Source organism: Corvus brachyrhynchos, unplaced genomic scaffold (genome assembly GCF_000691975.1).
Source record: "Corvus brachyrhynchos isolate BGI_N302 unplaced genomic scaffold, ASM69197v1 scaffold53, whole genome shotgun sequence".
Classification (NCBI taxonomy): domain Eukaryota; kingdom Metazoa; phylum Chordata; class Aves; order Passeriformes; family Corvidae; genus Corvus; species Corvus brachyrhynchos.
This window is the reverse complement of record NW_008237681.1, coordinates 6,133,433-6,154,832: the sequence shown is the minus strand read 5'-3', so window position 1 is coordinate 6,154,832 and position 21,400 is coordinate 6,133,433. Positions and strand designations below refer to the sequence as shown.

General features: G+C 40.2%; 1 protein-coding gene across 2 annotated transcripts in view; it reads right to left on the bottom strand.

Moving 5' to 3' along the window:
* The window catches only part of RFTN1 (raftlin, lipid raft linker 1), an 88,418-nt gene that overhangs the window by 9,343 nt on the left and 57,675 nt on the right, over window positions 1-21,400 (bottom strand). The window contains exons 5-6 of one of the 2 annotated variants that reach the window (XM_008632042.2): window positions 17,568-17,771; window positions 9,063-9,178 (exon numbers count right to left, since the gene is read on the bottom strand). In XM_008632042.2, coding sequence (XP_008630264.1) covers window positions 9,063-9,178; window positions 17,568-17,771 — 320 coding nt within the window. The remainder of the gene's footprint in view (window positions 1-9,062; window positions 9,179-17,567; window positions 17,772-21,400) is intronic. The other variant, XM_017732145.1, reaches the window with a different exon arrangement.

The following is a 21,400-nucleotide window of genomic DNA, read 5'->3' as shown; positions in this document are numbered from 1 at the left end:
TTTTAAAATAGTGTCCAAGAGTAATAAAAAAATTATTACATATCTAGATGCCTTTCAGATCTGATGTCTCAAGAAGACATATTAATAACACGGTGAGATTTATGAGATTGGTCAACAATGGCTTCAAAAAATGAAGATGAAAATATGCAACATGATGATTAAGAATAAGGTCAGAGCATCCATCATCACAAGCTCTTCATGAGGTGCCACATAAAAGGACCTGTCTAAAGCATTTCCTCCATTAAACAGTGTTTGCAGAGGAAAAACCAAAAGGAGCTCACTCATTTAGAGGGTGGAAGCACATCAGGAAAGACTGGCACAACAGACCTTGTTTGTGCCCCAAGGAACATCTTGTGTTGTAAGAGGATTTCTATTTTGAATTCATTGCCTAAGGTGGGTGATTAGCAGGCAGAACCTTCTTCTTGCATCAGGATGTGCAACAAATGTCAGAAATCAGAGGGAGATTACAGCAATGAGGAAGGACATCAATACCACGCAGAGCTCATTTGGCTGCTGCGGAAGCCAAATTGTTTCAGGGACAAGCCATCACTCCTGCCACAGCCCCCTGTCCCTGCAGGCTCTGAGCAGCGAGACAGGGCTGGCTTTGGACCTGTCTGACTTGTCAGGATTAAGCATCATCTGCAGCAGATGATGGTGTATTTCACAACCCAGTGGTGCAGAAAGGAAACAAGCAGGTAAGTACAGTAGAAAGGGTAAAGTTATCAGAAAATAAATTTAAGTCAATTAGGCCTAAAGAAATGTTTTTTTTTTAAATCTGGCAGTGTAAAAAAAAATCAAAAACAACCAACCTATTGAAAGAGTTCTATACAGTTGTTACCAAAAGGTAACCTCTTATTTTTCCCATGTGCTGGTACCCAACAGCCCAGTGTGCCTGTTGGGCTGTCTGGAGGCAGGAATTGTGTACAGGATGCAGAGGTGTACCCTCCTCTGAGCTCCTCATGCCCTTTAACAAGCTCTCTCCAACTCCACGGCGCTTTGCTGGAGTCAGACACTGCACCTCATCTCCAGGCCCTTGGGGAATAGACTACTCCCAGTAACTGGCTGAGTTTGAAGATGACAGACAGAGAAACGAGTCACTCCAGAATAAACAGGTGTAATCCACATGGGCTTCAAACTCCTGACTTGCAAATACAGATAATTGAAGCTTTTTTTAAGACCACAAGAAATTACTTCTCCCTCCCCCTCCTGAATCATTGGTTGTAATTCTATCCCACGACTGGAATTTGTGTGCCAGCAGGAGTCACAGTTATACAGACCATTAATTGGTGTCATATTAAATGCTTTCTAAAGCAGAAATGCTTCTAAACAAACAATACACTGGGGGACGGGTGCAGAGGAAAAGAGTCATCTTGTATTCATTTTATATTTAATACAGTAATTATTTTATCTACTATTATTAGAGACAATAGAAATAAGATTTCAAACACACTGTTCCATCAGATGAAAGTGCAATGTTCTTTCTAACTAGCAAATACTGGATTTGAACACCAGCAAAAGTAGAAAAAAATGTGCAAGAGCTCTCCTGAAAAAGAAGTGTTCAAACAATGCGTCTCAAACTGGGAGACATTTCATTCACTGAAAGGGTGGAAAATTTTAATTAACTTGCTTCCCACTCTCCTGTGGATGATAAGTAATCTCTGATCACACCTTGAGTGTCAAGAAGCCAGAGCATATTGAGCTAGGATTTTCCCTTGACTTGCACCACATGAAAAGAATTCTTTTTATTTGTAGTTGTATTGTTTGTTTTCATCATTTTTTCCTTTCACAGTTGCATCTGCTCATTAGGAGAAAAAAAAATAAGATTAAAAAAATGATAAGAATAATATCTAGGGCAAGCCACACAAACAACTGCATTAACAATTTTTCTTTTCTTTTTCCCCCCTACTGTGGTGATTTTAACCACAGCAAGATAATACACAAGACAACTACTAAGCTCTTGTAAGACAGAAGTTCTTCAGAAATCAGTCTTTCCTGGGCTAAGTGAATGTGATTTAGTTACAAGGCAGCTATGGATTGTCACTATTTAATATTTTTTTCCAACCTGGATTAAAGAGTGGTAGATTGAAAATCCCATTAAATAAATCTTAATAAAACCTTTATCAGTAAATCCTAACAGACTGCATACCAAAATCTACTGACAGATGGCAAAGAGGATGGGAAGTAAAAAAACAAGTTGCTTTGAAAACCTACTGTTTGTTGCAGAAAATGGGCACTGCTTTCAAACCCAGCTCCTAACAAAAAATAGAGGGGAGAGCCCATGAGGGAGGCAACATGCACCCCCAGCCAAGGCTGGCTACCAGTCCTCACTGGTTTTTTGGCCAAAGCCAAAGCTTTTCTGTCCCAGGGAACTGAAGGGAGGAAGTGAAAGTGGCAAAGGCAGGACTTGCACCTTAGTGGAAAAGAAAGAAAATAAAATGACAGAAATTGAATATCTGGACTGTGCCAGAATGACCCAGTAAAAGCATCCTGCAAACATTTTATGTTTGCAGTAACACAGCTGACAGGGGGACTAAATTCAAGCTCTAAATTCGTGAATTATTTGCCTTTTTCCTTTTCAGACTTCTTCTAAGAGGTAATTTCTGCTGACAGTGTAACAGTATTGAATCATTAAAAACATTTATTGGAAGCAAAAAAGAAATTTCACAAATGCTTCAGCAATAAAAAAAGTTGGACTTTGTTCCTCTATTATTGAGCTGCTCCTAAATTTCCATGTGTAACACACCACAGCACCTTGCTGGCAGACACTTGCTACACATCCATTAGCTGTGGAGCAGAGGGCAGTGGGATGGCTCCTGCATCCTTGGAAACATCAGTGGCTTTGGGAAGCAGGTGGGTCACTGACCAACAAAGAGTACCTGCCAAATGGGGACCTCAGTGGAAAGGTAATAGAAAAAAGAGTAATAAATCCACAGGCAGGCTTTTCCATCAATATTCTGGGCATATGTAACTTAGAGTTATTTACTATTATTAATATGTATGTCAATTCCTGCAATGTGAAATATTTTTGAGAATACAGTAAGACTGTAACACTGTAAGAGGCAGCATCTTGCTTAAAACAGTGTTTCTGCAATTCAGATGTATCCAGCCACAATTTCAGTACACACAGGCTGCTGAGTAGCATTCACAGCTGGCTCCGCATCTAGGGTAAAATTAGAAGAAAAACAACAACCAAAAACCCTTCTGTGCCCACAAAGACTGCTTCCCTCAGTGACTTCTGTGGATGCAAATCCTATTTTTTAGCATGTATGTAAATGAACAGAAAGATCAGAGTGCTCCTGATACTGCCTGCACCTGTAACAAGAAGTACATTTGCACAGCAACACAATTCTGCCTTTACAGAAGCACAAGGTCGGCAGCAAAAGCTGGAAAAGGTGAATATGTCAACACAGAGGGTTTTCCACAAAGGACACTTGGAAACATTCAAAGAAATGTTGAACTCACCACTGCACAGACAATGTACACATGATGGGACAACTCCACTTAACTGTCCATGAAACACAAGAAATAAATGTGATCTAGCAATCCATCAGTACAGTTTCTTAAATAACTCTGGCATTTTTACTTTTACAATTCCTGCAACAGTTAAGGTGTACCTTAAGGTGAGCATTGATTTTCCTGTTTGTCCATCAATTCTTTGGGGGAAAAAAACACCAATACAAAAAATCACTTCCTGAGAACTTACATACCCCAGTGTGCCCTACACACGCAGCTTAATCATCCCCAGGCAGCTTCCCCAGCACAATTCCCTTTGGTTATAATTTATTCCCAAACAACATGTGGCTTCTACCAGAAGGCTTTGTGCACCACTCCCTAGTTATGCAAGTAATAATCTTTTTCCATGCAAGCAGCGCAGCTGAAGCCCAGACCCCTCCACTGCCCCTGGCTCGTGCTGCAGGAAGGAGAGCGCTGCACTGCCCCTCGCCCACAGGCGGGCTCTGCATGCAGCCTGTGGGATCCCAGCACCCACTCCCATGCCCCTCAACATCCTCACACAGATGCACTACCCAGGGCACTACTGCCTGGCTGCAGTCACCTGCTGGGCAAAAGAAACGTGTGCCCTACGTGGTTTTATAAGAAGTATGAAAGAGGACTGAAACACTTTTTCCCAGCTTGTTCTTAAGTGGGAAGTTCAGATCTGGGAGGTTCACTTTTCCCTGAAATGTTTTATGAGTGAGCAGAGAACTAATTCTTAGAAAACTGTGACAGCTAGGAAAGCTATTTTTAATCCGTAATGTGCTTTTGAGTCTGTTTACTTCAAGTGCCCTTTACTCACACTGAAGAAGCATTCACCTTGTTAGACATTCAATACCACCACAGCCACAAGAAATTATCACAGACGTTCCTAGTTCATATTGCTAGGTTTTGTTATTACATTAATCATCAAAAACCAATGAAAGAATACTCTGTGGATTTTAATAGATTTTAAACCTATGTCTACTGAGTTCAGCAAATATATATGTATATATGCTGCTTTCATATCTTACATAAAGGAATGAAACAAGAATTATAAAAATCTTTGGGAGGTAACAGGCTCCTGAAGGTTTTTGTTCAGCTCTTCTTAAAAAGCAACAAGCATTCAGCAACAGACATTGCTGAAATATTATGCCCAGGCAGCATATCTGTCCTTTGGGTGGTAAAGAGGGTCACACACATAACTCCTCTGGGCTTTTCATGCCCATCACCATCAGCTTCTTGGCTGACCTGGTCATGCCTTTCTCCCGTGGCCGGAGACAGCAGAACATGGCTTAACTGACCTAAATCAGATTTACAGACAAATCAAATCCTCATTTCCAGAGAATTTGTTTCAAGGCTTACATTAAGGCAACTTGCAACCTAGGCTCAGCAGAGATAAATTTTTAAATCTTTTGGTATGTCACACTTTAAAAAGGTTTACCATGTCTACGGTGGAGACTGACCCCATTCAAGTCTGCCAGGGAAATGGCAACACCACAATGTATCTGAGATTTTAATTCATGTCAGTACAGCGAAGGTATGGTATAGCAGCAAATACAAAGTGATGAATCAGCAGCTCAAGACTTTCAATGAGAAAATCTGTGTAAATTAAGGACAATATTTTCAAAATGAACACAGCTTCAGAGGCAGAACAATGCCGCAATCCTAAATGAATGTTATAGCACTCAATTTTAAGGACAGTATTAGCTATTTTGTCTTGGGTAATGGGGAAGGGAAGGTGACAGATTTAGAGTTAGGGAGAGGGAAATCATGCAGGCTCTGATTAGTCAGAACTGTCTACCCACATTTGCCTACACAAGCAGAATTAAAACCATCAAACAAGTTTTAGGGCTAGATCTCAGAGACTGCAGTGGAAATAATATGTCCTGACATTTTTAGAGTTAAAGTGATAAGGATGAGTGCAGTATTTTGTCATAACAAGTCCTGTGGTCATTTGTAGAGGATACCACAGCTCTACTTTGAGAAGAAAGAGTTAAATTACTCAGAGCTATTACATCCTGTCTGCTGCTTGGCGGGACCACATACTGTGACAGCTGCGAGCTTTACATCCTCTACAAACTGACATTTTACACACATACTGAGTGCATCACACTGTTCAGCTTGTTTTCTCTATTAGCCTTAGCAATTAAAAAGGCAGCACTTTCCCTGCTAAGAGGTATGCCAACCTCTCTCTTTTGTGTTTATAGTTAAACAGCAACCCTTTACCTTTTCATTTAGAAAGGCTTTCTTTCTAAAGGGCATCGATACATGCTACATGTCTTCCCTTTCTAAAAAAGCTTTCTTTTGTTGTGACTGGGATTCTTTTGTTTGTTTCTTCTTCTTCTTAATTAGGATACAGCACAATAATTTACATTCAGTTCAGACCACATCTGAACAACTCCAAAGCTCATCCAAATAACCAAATTGAAAATAAGGATCCGTTATATACATTTATGTCACTCTGCCCATCCAGGCTTCTTCCACTTCCTTGGTACAAATGGAAATAACAAATAGAAAATATTAATGTAGATCAGAGCTGAATGTACACCAAAAAAACCCCAATCTTCTACATAATGAGTCATTCCACTGCTCCCTAACTATCTCTGTAACAATTATACTTTGTAACACTCGTAACAGAAAGAAAGCCTTTACTGGCTCTTGGACATCTTCTGTCACTACTGAACTCTGTCTTCGTCCCCATTTTACAGTCCCCTCCCCTGCCACTGCATTATTCCACGTTGATGGTAAATAAAGGTGAATTCCAACAGGGCTTAACACTCGGTCTTCTGGGTACAACACAGTGCACAGTGCCTATGAATCCCCCAGCTTCCAGTCCTTTCACTGATTCCACGGCTTTAAGCACCTACACCTATTAGGTCTCAGAAAGCCTGAGGCATGATATATCCGGGCAGTTATTTGAATTGCAGGAGGAGAAAATCAAGGTGGCCAGCTCTGCTCTTTCTCTATATGGGCAAGACCTTTGTAAGACTTCCCCAATGCCTCAACATTCTTCCTTCAGGAGGTTTTTTATTCCCCATATTCTTCCACTTTCAGCTTGGTGGGGAACATTTTCATAGTGTCCTCAGAACAGCCACACTTGATCTCAAAAGAGCAAAACTGCCAGGGAACACCCAGCATCCAAATTTTTCTTTACAGCAGAGAATAATCTGATCACACTGACAAGCTGTGTATATGCTACCAGTCAGTTTCTGAAATTGCACATCCCAAATCTTATGTCTGGAACAGGAGATTCTCTGCATTAGCCCTCACAGACATGGTGTGTAGCAGTACAGCATCTCCTGACACACCAGATGGCATCGGGAGGTTCATTCCTTAGTCTGTTGACCAGCTGTGTTCTCCAGTATGGAATTGCTAGAATTGAAAGCAAATGATACTCCACCTACAAGGCCTCTAACACTTCAAAAAAGGGCTCTGCTAGAAAATACTCTTCTGCTCTGTCCTGGTGTTTTGGTCAGCAATCTTCCAACACAGGATCCCCACTATCCTTCTCATGTAGCCTGACAGAAACTGTCCTGTGTCCACACAGATTATGCCTAACTTTGTTACGATATCCTACTGAGATGGAGAACCTTGGATTGGTTGTCTGAGAGCCAAACCAGCTCTGCCCAAGAATCCATTTATAACTCAGAAAGCTGTCTCCAACATGGCTGTAAGTGATGGTTAAGGAAAAGCAATATATATTAGGTCAAGCATGCAGGATACCTGCCTCAAATATTTTGCATGTCTGGTTTAGTTTCTACTGAAAGAAATCCAGTTTGTGCACTGTGGGACCATTCTGTGAGGTGAAGTGAGGCATATTAAGGGCAGATCAGTGGGTTCACTTCAGAAAGGCACTCCTCATCTGAATTAAAATGCTTGTATGAACACAAGATCCTCTAAACTTCTGGAACCAACAACCTTGTCCAGAAAGGAGTTCCACAGATCTGCTGCATAAATAATTACCTGAAGTATCTTCTTTTTGTTTGCTTTGCACCTGGCCCTGACTAGTGCCATTTGGCACTTAGTTCTTATACTGGAAGAGATGGCAAACAATCCCTATTTACCTCTTTCCTATGATTTAGGAGCTCTGTACCTATTCCATTCCCCGCAACTCTTCTCCAGGCTGAAAGGATACATCATGTAAAGTCTTCCTTTTACGGAAGCTGTCTGTATTACTGAGCATGCCCACTGCTCTTCTCTGAACAATTACTGTGCTAACACAGCCTTCTGAAATAAGGTGCTGTCAAACACAGCTTACACAGTAGTATGCAGTATATATACTTGCTGTTTCTCCCTCTATTCATTTCCTAACAGTTTTAAACATATGGTTAACATTAATGCTTCTTAACGTTTGCCTTCTTGATCAGCCCTGACCTAATACACTCATGAAATCATCTGTCATTATTCCAAAACCTTGTTCCTGAGGGGCAACACCACAACTTGACCCTAAAAATGAACAACAATTTACAGTCAAGTCTGTCATAACTGGAATAACATTTAATGCAATAAAGGAATCATTTTTCAGACACACATCAGCAACAAGAAAAGCTGCTATTAATGCACTAAAGTGTTCTGCAAGTTGTTTGTAGCCATTACTATTTGGCCATTTCTTGCTGCACTACAAAATCATCATCTAATAACAAAACTCTTAATCCTAGTCTCCTGGAATTTTACACACTTACTCTAGCATCTGTCCCATTTTCCCTTAATCTGTTCTTCTGGCATGTGTGTGCCAAAAGGAGGGACTATCTGTCTAAGGATTTTACACCCTTTACTATACATTCCAAGTGAAATGATCAGGTATTGCCTTTGTAGATACACAACACCTATTTCTAGCAGACATCAGATAGAACAAAAAAAAACCTTCTAAGAGTTATGCAACTTATTCTTTTTCCTCCATGTTCTTTTTGCTTCAAGTCACAAAGAATTTAGGCCCAGCTATTCAAATACACGGGTATTGTGTGCATCAAATTTGCTGTGGAAGATCGGTCTGCAGTGCTTCACAAATTGATTCATAACTATTTAATCAATTTATGATCTGTCCTAAGCAGTGCTTCTACTGATCTGCGTGGGCACCTGGATCTGCAGAAGGCCAAGTTGTGACACATTTGGTTTGTTTATGGGGGCCTATCCAGAATATGCAGTTCTTTCAGCATATGAAGGAGGTCAGACAGAGCCAAGGCAGCTCTCTGTGCCTTCCTGCTGCAGCTCAGCCTGCCGACCTAAAGGGCTGCCTTCTTTAGAACTGCGATGCCACAGTGACTTGTGTGATCATGTTGCCCTGACAACCAATGGAGATCCTCTCTGCAGTTAATCTAGCAGACATCTGTAATTTTGAGACAGACAGCCCTGAGTTTCATTGCTCACTGTCACTCACATTTCCTACCTCCCAAAAAAAGCATGAGGTTTATCAAGATCAGAAGTACGTCGTAAAAACCCAGAGTGTGGTGAACTGGCATTACTGTAAACGTCGCATCCCTTTACCTCAACTGCCTGTCTGGTACTGTTGGAGCACAGATCAGTATGTGAGAGTCTTGGAGTGTTTTGATTTACAAAAAAAAGTCAAAGAAGAAAGACTATACACATACCTTCAAGACAGTCCACTGCTCTACCACAATTGCATCATAGCCCTGCGTGGTTTTACTGTCTTCCACAGCAACATCTTCAAAGAGAAATACTCCATCCATTGTCCCATGTAAAGAATCTGTGAAAACACAGGGCTGTCTGTAAGCTTTATAGAAGGCACTCCATGTGTAGTGAGGCATCTGAATTTATTAATAACACATTATTCCAAGGATGTTACTAAAAAGTTCATAGACATTCTCTAACAGTCCAGCTCTATTAAATGAATGAGACTTGTATCTCTAGCAGTTCTTAAAAGCAATACTACTCTCTAATAGCAAAACTTTGCTGTCCAAGTCTCTTATTCCACCCTTTGCCATCAGAAACCACAGCTCTCCCATTCTGAGCAGGCAAAAGTAATTCAGTCCTCAGTTCGGCAGTACCGCTCACCTATCTGAAGCTATAAACATACTAAAGACCATGTATTATGTCAATATGTTATTTTCAAGGGGTTTTGAAGGTATACTGATTTATTTTTATGGTATTTATGATACTGATACTTGTGACTATATCCATTCATTCACATCAGTCAGAACCCTGCATATGGATCAGCCACTGCAGCCACAGTGATCTACACGGACTAAGGATGATCTGGCATATCTGAACAGTGTGAAAGAAAAGATATGTTCATAACTATTTAATCAATTTATGAAGGCATTTTGACCATCTGGTTTAGTGCCTCTCTGTTCTCATTTGCATTCCCAACACGTTCAGCCTTTTTTCAGACAACACATACTCTTAAAGTTACTCGAGCAGCACTTTCTCCTTTAACTCAGCCACACACTCAATAACCAGAAATCACTCCAGAACTTAAGTTTTGTCAGCTGCATGACAGAATAGAATCGGAATAACTGAAAAAAAAAAAGAAAAAAGACTTATCTTTCTTTGTTAAAATAAGCTGATTGTTGGAACAATAGAATTATGTTTAGGAAAACTGTAAATAAGCAGGACTGTGCTCTTTACAAGCAGAGAAAACTCTTCTCACATTGTCAAAAGGAGTCTTTTTCAGCCCTTCTAATATGAACAATATATTTATTCTGTATGACTGATTATAAAGACCTTGCTTATCCCCTCCCCAAATGTTGTATTTTGCATGATAGCTTCCTTACATTTCTAGCAACACTATATTCCTTGAACTGGTATGATACATTTTTTGAAATGCAGTCACACATGCCAAACTGACAGATTCTTGAATTGACAGGGGAGTCTTCTGGATAAGCCTACTTAGGTCCTTCATCAGGGTCATCCTGCTTTCCTGGTGGATGTTACGAGGTCAAGAAATGCCAGCAGGAAGGAATCGCTGCCTCCAAGGGAAAACATATATCAAACTCAGAAACAATTTTCACAAAGGAGGCAGTGAAGAGGATTAAGATGCTTTTTACCTCTTGCAGACACAAGCTCAGTCAACATCTCCCAATGTCATTATATGATCTAAATTCAATTTATTATCTGGAAATAAAGAATTTGTTGCAGGCAATGCCCACAACAGACCAGACTCCGACATTTGGAGGCTTATGTTTACACACACATACACACATACTGCAGCTAGACTGTTGCTGCAGGTGTCAGTGCACAACCCCTCTGTTTCCATTTGCACAGTCCCTCTTTTGCTGCTGTTGCAGTCCAGTCATTAAGTTGCAAGTGAGAAGATGCAAGTACTTGTCTCTAAACTAACACAGGTTTTTTTCTGTTCACTTGTGTGAAGGAAAGAAGTGGTAAACCACTTACTAGGGATTGTTCTTGAGATTCTGTTGGGAGACTGAAAGAACAAGAAGATGACTCTGTCTACTTTCACACTGTTTCCACAGGCAGGTTTCCTGCAACTCTATTTAAAATAAAGAGAGACAAAGACTCCTCACCACTACAGCAAGCCAGGATTACACATTGCTCCAAGGTGGATGAGCTGGACTACAAAGCAGTAACTCCTGTCATCCAGACAGATTTCTCATCCAAGTGAGAAGAACAGACATTTTTGTTGCGAAATAACAGGCCAGATCACTAAGTAGCTGGGTTACAGGTTTGAAAACACAGGGAGAGAAAGCTTGTCACATTCCAAAAGGTACAAGATTTAATTACTGGATTTCATTCAAAAACAGCACTTTGTTAGACCTTACACTACAAAGGGGGAACCAACTCAACTTCTGTAAAATATCACATTCCAACACCCAAACCCATATCCAAATCTATTTCAGGATGCCTAATGTACAAATACCCCTTTAATTTTCCAAAGGAGGGATGACAGGACAGCACCTAAGACTGAAAGCAGATCCCTACTAGACACAGACATCCAGATCTCACCAGAGCAGCTTTATACAGCACCAGTGCACTGCTCCTGTATTGTGAATTCCCTTAATGAAATTCAGTGTCACACCGTTGGCACAACTGCAGCTTGAGCTCTCCCCCCGCCCCGTGTTTGCCAGCTAATTAATAAGCGATCAAAACACAATCAGCAGGCGTGTGTTTACACTCACGCGTAAATCATCCTTTATGTTTCATTCTGCTGCACATTCCACTCATGCAATTCACAGCTTCCACATATGTGAATATGATGGCACATATGCAATGTTTTAGAAACCAATAGCTACAGGCAGCAGAAACTTCACTTGGCAGTGCTGAGTTTATGGTTGGACTCATGATCCTAAAGGTCTTTTCCAACCTAAATGATTCTAAGACTTTGCTTCCTTGTTGGATATACAATGATTACTATTGAAGGCTACCTCTATCAATCATACAATCCATTGATTTTTTAATGGGTTTTTTTGCTAGGAAAGAAACACAGGGAAAATGAGAAAACTGAAGGGGAAAATGGAGAGAGAAAGGCAGCTGCAAATGTAAAGAACGGTGTCTGTTCAACAGAGTGATGCTGGTGAAAAACTCTACAGAAACTGGCTGATGACAGTCACTGAGATTTCCCTCTCAACCAGAAGCGACCTCCTCTCTACCTGTCATGCCACAGTGCTTTAAGCATTCATGCCATGAATGCAGACCTGCCAATTCTCACATCTCACACCTTGCCCACACATTTTACTTTTTACAGGTCATGTACTACTCTTCCAGAGAAAAAGGGGAGGCACAGGAAAGAATAATTGGATCATTACTTCCTCTGCATGTGAAGCATTTGGGATGCTGAGAATAATGGGGGAGAGGAGAAAGCCGCAGAAAGAAAGCTTGCAGGGTCGTGTTTTGAAGAAAAGGCACACATAACCCATGCTATGCTCTCAGGATCAGCAGGATTTTTAGCAGGAATTTCAGGTAAACTCTGGCACAGAGGTGTGGAAGGGCAAGGAGATGGACAGATGCACTGAGTCTATCTGCAGTACCTTTACCACACAGGGGCTCTACATCTAAGAGCAACTTAAGTCAACAGCCACATGTTCTAGAGCTGGCCCACTAGGTGAGATGCACATGATCTAACAGTTTCATGGAATCATAGAATAATTCAGCTGGATGGGAACCTCAGGAGGTCTCCAGTCCAACCACCTGCTCAAAGCAGTTTCAATACAACTGCAGACCAGACTGCTTGTGGCTTTATCTAGTTGCATCTTCAAAATCTCCAAGAACGAATACAGCACAACTTCCTAGGCAGCCTCTTCCAGAGAGTGACTGTTTTCATGATGAGAACATGCTTTTTTATATCCAAAGAGGACCTCTCTTATTTCAATGCATGTATATTTTTTCCAATCCTCCTATCACACACCACAATCAAGGGCCTGGATCCACCTTTTTTATAGTCTTCTCATAGGCACTGTTAGGTCCCCCAGTGCTGTCCTTTCTCCAGGCTGAACTAACTCCCTCAAGTGCTGGTTCATCTTCAGCTTGCTGCCTAGTAACATTGCCCTGGATCTTTCAACAGAGGTGCTACCCAGCCAGGCTGTCCCCACCCTGGATTACTGAAAAGGCCTCTCCCTTCCCAGAGGCAGGACATTTGTCCTCATGGAATTTCAAACAGCTCCTGCTGGCATGTCTTCCAGCCTGCCCAGGTTCCTCTGGACAGCAGCCCAGTTCTGAGGTACATCAGCTCAGTCTCCTGAGTATGGGGTCATCCACAAACTGGACAAAAGCAAGCCTCATTGCCTCCTGTGCATCACTGACAAAATTGTTAAACACAACAGGCCTCAGGATAGATCTCTGTGGTACTCCACTTGTTACTCCAGGTAAAGTGCGACCTGTTAACCACGACCCTCTGAGTCTAGCCATGTAACCAGACTTTTACCCATCTAGGCTGCGTGGTCCTAGCTTGGATACAAAAATATTGTGGGAGCTACTGTCGAACTCCCCTGATGAATTTACCCAAAATGACACCTACTGCTTTCTCTTCACACACAAATCATCATTTTATCACAGAGGATAATCAGTTTCAAGTATGCTTTACTCTTGTTAAACCTATGCTAGATGTCCCCAATCACTGTCCTCTCCTTTGTGCATCTGGACATGTGTTCCAAGAGGACCTACCCAGTGATCCAGCCAGAAATGAAGTGAGGCAGACCACTTCGTGGGTCCCTGGTTTGTCCTTAAGGCTGTTTTTTCAAAGATGGGTGCAACCTTTGCCTGTGTCTGTGAAGACTAAGGCAAAGGAAGCACCAAGTACCTCAGTCTTATCTAGGTGTATCTAATCTCTTTGTATATCCTGACATTGGATGAGGTGGATCATAACACAAATCCTACTGACTGTATCGGTCCAGGCCTAGATTTCCATTGATTATATTGGCACTTTGGGGTGACAACTCATACACAGATTCCTGCAGAGCAGATTTTACAGATACATTTATTCAGCTGGATGTCACTTAACCTGTCTATAAATATCAGTCATCTAAAGCTTTAGATGGTGAGTTGGTCTTTCCAGTTTTCACTGTTTCTCATGTAAAGTATTTCCTGATTCTCAGGCAGTTGTATTCTCTCTTGGTAATCTCTTGTTTAACAAGATTCAGCTCATGGAACATAGCCTAAGTTTAAAAGTTCCTTAGAAATTCCAAACATTCATCCATTTGCAATAGGGCAGTAAGAAATGCCAATAAAACAAAACATTTTGACTTTGCTGTTTGTAGTGTCATTTCCTAATCTCTACTCTTGAACTTCACTTTCTTAAAGAAAAGGCTCCAAAAGTAGAGGTTACAACCAATGTCCTTCCTCTGAAAATGTTCCATTACCACTGCATCTTTTATTAAGGTATCCTACTGTGCAGAAAAAGCCATTTTCATTGGGTTGTATAAATATTTGATGTAGCTCAATTGACAAAAACCTATTTTGATGTTCTTGCTTCTGATCTACAGGAGGTATATGGGAAAAGATTACTTACTTTACCATGACAGCTGTCTTAGCAGGCAACAATTTTCCCCTTGTTGTCTTTGAACTACAATTTCTCCTTATCTAGAAAAACTAACCTTTAGGCTGCTGTTGCTCTCAATGAAGAAAACTAGCTCTCTATGGCTTTATACGGCACGTAACCTGAATGTCTGCCTTTGCTATGTATTTGCATTCCTCCCCCCTTCTGAATCTTTTCACCTTCAGTACACACAGAGAAAATAATTCCATATGAATGGTAGAAATCCCAGTACTTCAGTGGCTAAGGTGACAATAATCGGTCAAAGGCATCGCTGGCTCATCTCTGTCGGAGGCAGATGACAGAGACAATCAATCAGATTCTCTTAAAAAACCTGACTACTTTCTTCTTCCAAGCAGCCCACATTTTGTTTCATTTGCTTTGTGTTTAAGTACTGTCAATGTTTTCTGGCTGGTTGGCTGGCTTTTTCCACGTTTGAAAGGCAGAAAATTCACAGACAGAATGGTAGAACAAATACAAAAATGCCAGGCACTTAAAGGGCTGCAGTTCAGAACAACTGAAGATGAACAGGCTTGTGGTTACTCTGTTAAGGCATCAAAATATAACCTTGAAGAGGTTTGACTCTTCTGCCTTCTCACACTGCTGATTGGAGACTTGCTGTTACAGGAAAGAAGGAGACCCCACCTGTTACTTCCTTTCCATTTGGTATTAATCTGCAGCTTGCTGCTATAGTCCCCATTCTCACTAGAAGGGGGCAAGGGTGAATTCCTATGGTCACTTTAGATCACTAGGCAGGATCAGTTTACACCTGGGACTACAGGCAAAATTATCAATTACATGAGCTGGATGAAAAACACCAACAAATAATTTAAGTGCAAATTTAAATAAATAACTCTTACCTGCCAACATGAGAACATTCAAGGACCAAGCAGGCTGCAAAATCTGAATAATTTAATATATGGTGTAACTCTGCACGGTTTACATATTGTGATCTGCAATTGTGTTATATTTCTGTTTATAATTATCTGGTACAATAACCAAAAAGAAACAATTGTTACCAGTGAACTTTAAAACTCCTTTAAAGACTAATTATTAAACTGTTAGCAGAAGGAAGAAACAGATTTATGACTACTGACAATCTGGAAATCTTCACTTCATTGGGTATTCCAAGGACAAGGGGGAAAAGAAGAAGATAATAACCCTGTTTTTAAGTCTAATAAGCAAAATAATGAATTCATACTTTAAGCCAGAAAGAAAACCAGCCCTCAGAACAAAGAAATGTGATATAGTCAATTAAAGAAAGTATGCTGATACTACCTTATTTTGGAAGAGGATTAATCAGTGAATAAGACCAGCTATGAAGAGCTGGATAGGCTGCCATAGAAGTCTAGGAAAAAGTAATGAGCTGAGAAGCCCCCAGACTCCTACTTCTTCTCTTGTCCCTACCCTGTGTTGTTTGATGCTAACTGGCATGTCAGTGAAAAAGCCATTTCTCTGCAGCATAGCAAAAATTTAGCATTTAAATGATAAAACATTTAACTGCAATTGATAGCAACTTACAGATATTATTAGTAAACATTCTTCTAATAGCATAATACACTTTTAGAAACCTTGTTTCAGCTTTTTGATTTCGAAACCTGTTCTTCCTGTAACCATAAAATGATAATAAAAATGTTTATTAATCATTCATCTTCAATCACTAATCTAACTTAATCCTGAATCTGTCCACTTTTACACAATTTGTAGTCCTGTTTGTGTTGAAACTTTATTGCCATCATTCAAGCCTACTTTATGTCCACAGACAGTTATCCAGCACTCCTCCCTCTGGTATCCAAGTACATGAACCTCCCACAGGGCTCTGTTGTGTAAATGAACTCTAAAAGTTTAAATAACGGAAAAATGTTGTGTTTAAAACATTTTAGAGTGAACTGACAAGCAGATTTTATTTTTAAAAAACCCACTGAGTCTGATAACTGAGCCTGATAGAGCCAATTAGGTTTGCCTCTGTGCAATTTATATACATAAAGTAAATGACCATTTGTTTTTAAGCAAGTTAACTAGCAATTACAAGGCCTTCCAGGAAGCTGTGTGAAAGCATTCCACCAGCTGAACTTTAGACCTTCCTTTTTTTTTGCTACTTGTTTGTAAAATAAGAAATTAGGATTGCCTGTTAATTTCCTGATTGACTTTTACCAGAACTGAGTCATATTCCTGTGTTTTATCCTGGGTTCTGGAATTCAGAACAATAGTAAGAAGATGCTCTGGAAGCAGCTCCCCTATAATTTTGAGGCATAAACCACCTAATCTTAGTAGCAATGTGCAATCTCTGGGTTACCACATTCCTTTTGAAAAATGCAAACCAAACCAAAATTAGGTGAAAGATTCAGCCATAAGCACTTTAACCACGAAGTATACCAGTCACCTAATTTTCCAGTAAAATTAATCCAGCTGCAACTTCAACATTTTTATTCCCTTCAATTGTTCTCCTGGCTCCTTGGTTACGTCTCTTGGATCTATGCACCAAAGTCCTTCTCTGTACAGCAGGCTTGCCCTCAAAGCCATGGTGGCCACGAGTGTAGTACAGACTGGCTACAGTACTAAGCTGGACCCAGTGCCACTCTTCCACAGCATGCAAAAATCTAGGACTTCTAATCTTCTTGAATTAAGACCAAAATTTATCCATCACTCTAGCTAAGATGAAACAAAAATAGAAGACAATTTTGTAAAACAGTGTGCCATCCAGGTGGAAAGGGTCTCTGCAAGAACTGGAAGTAACTGATGTCTTGTGGGCCAGGTAACACTCGAGTCCTTGCACTGACCTGCAATCAGAGCCAGATGCAGTGTGTAGCTGGACAGCTAAGTCACCCTTCTATTTATGTCATCTGCTTTGCAGTCTTATTAGTTTAATTCACTTGACTTCATACTGCTTATTAACTCTGTATATTTCTGCAATTACAAAATCATCTCTAGTATGTTTATAAAATACAATACATGATTTGTTTTCCTTATTCAAATGCCAAAATATTTTCTGTACGTTCATTCCATTTCACTGAAAGAGGCTGATCTAATACAAATCTGCCCCAAGCCTACATTAAAACACCTCCCAAATGTCTTCTCTTCAAAGATAATGACCTCTATTAGAGGAGAAAGGAAAATAATCACAGCATAATGCTTTCTGTAATTTCCATACCATTTACCATTCCAAGGCTGAAGATGGCGTTTACCAATGAGCCTCCTTTCCTGAAGTGATCTGTCATGTGCTCCAGCCAATTTGCTTCTAAGCTGTTGACAGTCTGCCCATTCCTGGAGATCCTCATAGGGATAGTCACTGTATAATACTGGCTGCATTTTTGTGGGGTTTTGGGCTTGTTGAAGAGAACGAAGATCTCTGCTTCTACCAAAGAGTAAAAAATGGAATAATGCAACAACCATATCAATAAAATTTCACCTAAAACAATGTATAACCCACTGTTTGCCCTTGCCTAATTACACTGTGCAACTGCAAAAAATTGTTTGGGATGTGTTTATCCCCTTAATGCATTTCTACAGCATCCAACACAGCAGGACTCTCTCAAGACCCAATACAGTATTTTGTTTGCTGTTAAAATATTTCTCACTCAGAATGGATTCACTGTTGATAATGAAACATTTAAAGACAGTAATACATGAGTACTAATGCAACATTCCCCTATGGGAATCATCTGTTCAAATATGAAATCTTACTGCAAATTTAGAAGGAATTGCATTCTGTAGATCATGGCCATTAAAGTATTAAATAACTTGGTTTTGATAACACAAAAGCATGGAACAAGCCAATAGCAGTCTCATCTCAAGAAAATGCAATGAATCATTCATATAGAGACTATGGGAGCTTTGTTGATTTACTCTGGATCTGAGCCAGTGTGAGACATTAACACAACAGCAAATGAATTTTAAAAATGGAATTGTGAAGGGTCTTAAAAATTAGAACTAGACCCTTTTCCGTGTCTTCTCCAGTATATTTTAGGAGCAGTTACTACGGGCAAAAAAGTCATTGCTGACAGCAAAGCTGAGCTTTCACAGCCCTAAACTGGAATTAACTTTAAAAGCAGATATCCTTCTCAGAAGGGTATATCCATAATTAAAATAACCAATAAAAAAACTTTGGACATTATCATTTTACTTCTTAATGGACATGGAAATCAAAGGTAGAATTTCTATTGACTTCCAAATGCAAAAATTCTCCCCAAATATATTAATATGAAAGGCAAAGACATTATATGAAATTGCTTCACTCAATAAGCTCCTCTGGTTTCCAAGCTATTATATTCTAACTTCAAGCAAAAGTAAAGAAAAATGTTAAGATTGCTCTCTAACAAACGTCACTGAGCAAGAAGCAGTGTGTAAATTGAAAAAGATATCAGAAGGGAGATGCTCAGAAACAGGCTGGCAGCACTTGAAGAGAAGAGCTGGAAGCCCATAACCAACATGAAAAGAGACCTAATGATCTCAGACATGAACTATATTTCAAATAGAGTAGAAAGGAATAAACATTAATGTGAATCCTCTTGCTGTTTACCACTTGTTTAGAAAGAATGAAATCCTAGCTCAGAAAAGCACTCACAGAGCTTCTCTCATCATTTTGTTTCTGACCCCCAGAACAGTGTTTTGTTGAAAACAGAGATCTTTCTGGTGCATATTAAGACACTGATCTGAGAAGCTGGACATGACCCAGCTATGTCTGTTCACAGCCCTGAGATCCAGTCATATCCTGGGCCGCATCCAAAGCAGCGTGGCCAGCAGGGCAAGGGAGGGGATTCTGCCCCTCTGCTCCTCTCTGGTGAGACCCCACCTGGAACATTGCATCCAGGTCTGGGCTCCCAGCACAGGAAGGACGCTTGCAATGTGTCCAGAGGAGGCCACGAGGATGATTAGAGGAATGAGGCACTTCTTCTATGAGGAAAGGCTGCGAAAATTTGGGCTGTTCTGATACCTCAAGTGGCCACCCAAAAACAGAGACTAGACAAGAATAAGGGAATAAAGGTAGGTATTTATTTGAAAGGCTTTCAAAGGTACACCCAGAGCAGGCCAAAGGCTACACCCAAGATGGATCCCAGGTCACGGGTTTTTCACACTTTTGTAAGTCTGGTTCATTTGCATATCAGAGTTAATTCCCCAATTAAAACTTCAGTTAATGACGTAACTACCCCAAGTTTGCCCTCCTCTTAGTTTACACATTTTGGGCCTAGGGCAATCTGGGTGTCCTTGGAGAGCAAGCTTGAAGAAGCTTGTTATGTCTAACTAGCATGAGAGAACAGCAGCTAACAGGCTACAAGAAACTTCAGAGTTACACACTAGGCAGTACAGGATTTGAAAAGTATAAAAGTTAAAACCTAAGGCATCAGTTCAGCCTGGAAAGACCCCAGAGCAACCTTCCAGTACCTGAAGGGAGCCTACAAGAGAGATGGAGAGAGATTTTTTTACCAGGGCACATAGTGATAGGACATGGGGTGATGGCTTCAGACTGAAAGAGGGCAGGGTTAGATTAGGTATTAGGGAGAAATTCTTCACGGCAAGGGTGGTGAGGCCCTGGAACAGATTGCTCAGATCTGGAAGGTGTTGTCTAACCCAAGTCACTACTGACAACAGATTTCACCAGTGACCCTGACTCCTCAAGCATGGCCGAAGACATCCTTCAGTCTGGGTTTTAAGTAACACAGCACTTTTGGACATACCATTGGAATATCTGTGCCTTGTTTTTTTCAGCATTGCTTTGAAAAGCCTTTTAAAAAGGGGGGAAGTGAATGAGCACTACAAAACATTCAGGAATCAAGTGAAGAAGCATAAAAATAAAACTTGAATAGTATAAAACCTAAAATAAAGAGCACATTTGAGATCCCACAAAGAGTAAGGAATAATAATTTTTTTCCTGAAGCTTTCTGTAGGGGAGAACAAGTTCAAGAGTGGTAACTTCGTATGGAATACGTAAGGAAAAAAAAACCAACCACCTGATGCTTTCAATCTTCACACTCCCAAGGAAGGATGGAGAACTGGTGCCAAAAACTGAAATACATTTTCCATGGGAGGAAAAGGGAGTGCTGTAATAACAAAAATTCATTCAAGAGTAATAAAGAAGTCAGCAGTGTTGTACAGGATTTGAAAAATCTCTACTTTAGATGAGCTATCAAATAAAACTGCCTTCTCAGACCTGCAGCCTTGGAAAGTATTTGCATAACTCAGCAATTAAAAAAATGCATGAAATATAAAGTCAAAAAGTGCTCAAAGAAAGATAACTGAGGAAACTAAATAAATTTTTAAAATAAACCCTCTTTTCTGGGAAATTAGCAGCAATTCTAGGATGTTACAGACAAAAGCTGGGAAGACTAAAGGTGATCAGCTTCACATTATGCAGAAATATTAAGAACATGGTTACTTGAAGCAAAGAATTTCAATGTTCAGTATGGAGAGGAATAGCATCAAAGAGATGATTAAACTTGCTAAGTTAACTCTCTCAAAGACAGCGTATATAAAAAGAGAAAGAACTGATCTGGTTAGACTTGCAGGTAACTAATTTGTAACTATAAAACTAATAGAGGTTTTACGTGTAAAATTCTAGTGTTGTGCAAGCCATCTTTAAGGCTGTAGAGCAGAAGAGATTGTTCAAACAACAGCCATGCTTTGACCCAATCTGGGTGCCCCCTTGCCCAACAAGAACTGAAGGCAGTGTGTTGGAACATTGCTAGACTGTGATCCAAATTGGATCCAAACGCTAATTACACCAAACTGCAACGGAAACCAAGATAATAATCCAAGGAGTACAATGCAAAGTCATTCTTGATCCTATATACAAAATTCCCAATGGGAATTTTGACTGAATCTATGTAAAGCCGTAGAGAATAGGGATAAATTAAAGTCAAGGACAGTACCAGCTTTAGAAATTCCACCTACATTCCCCCTGCATAGATTTGTAGCCTGTAAGGAAATGAAGGAAAGCAGTAAGAGAAATGAGTGTAAACATGGTTTTCTTGATTTTAAACAAACATA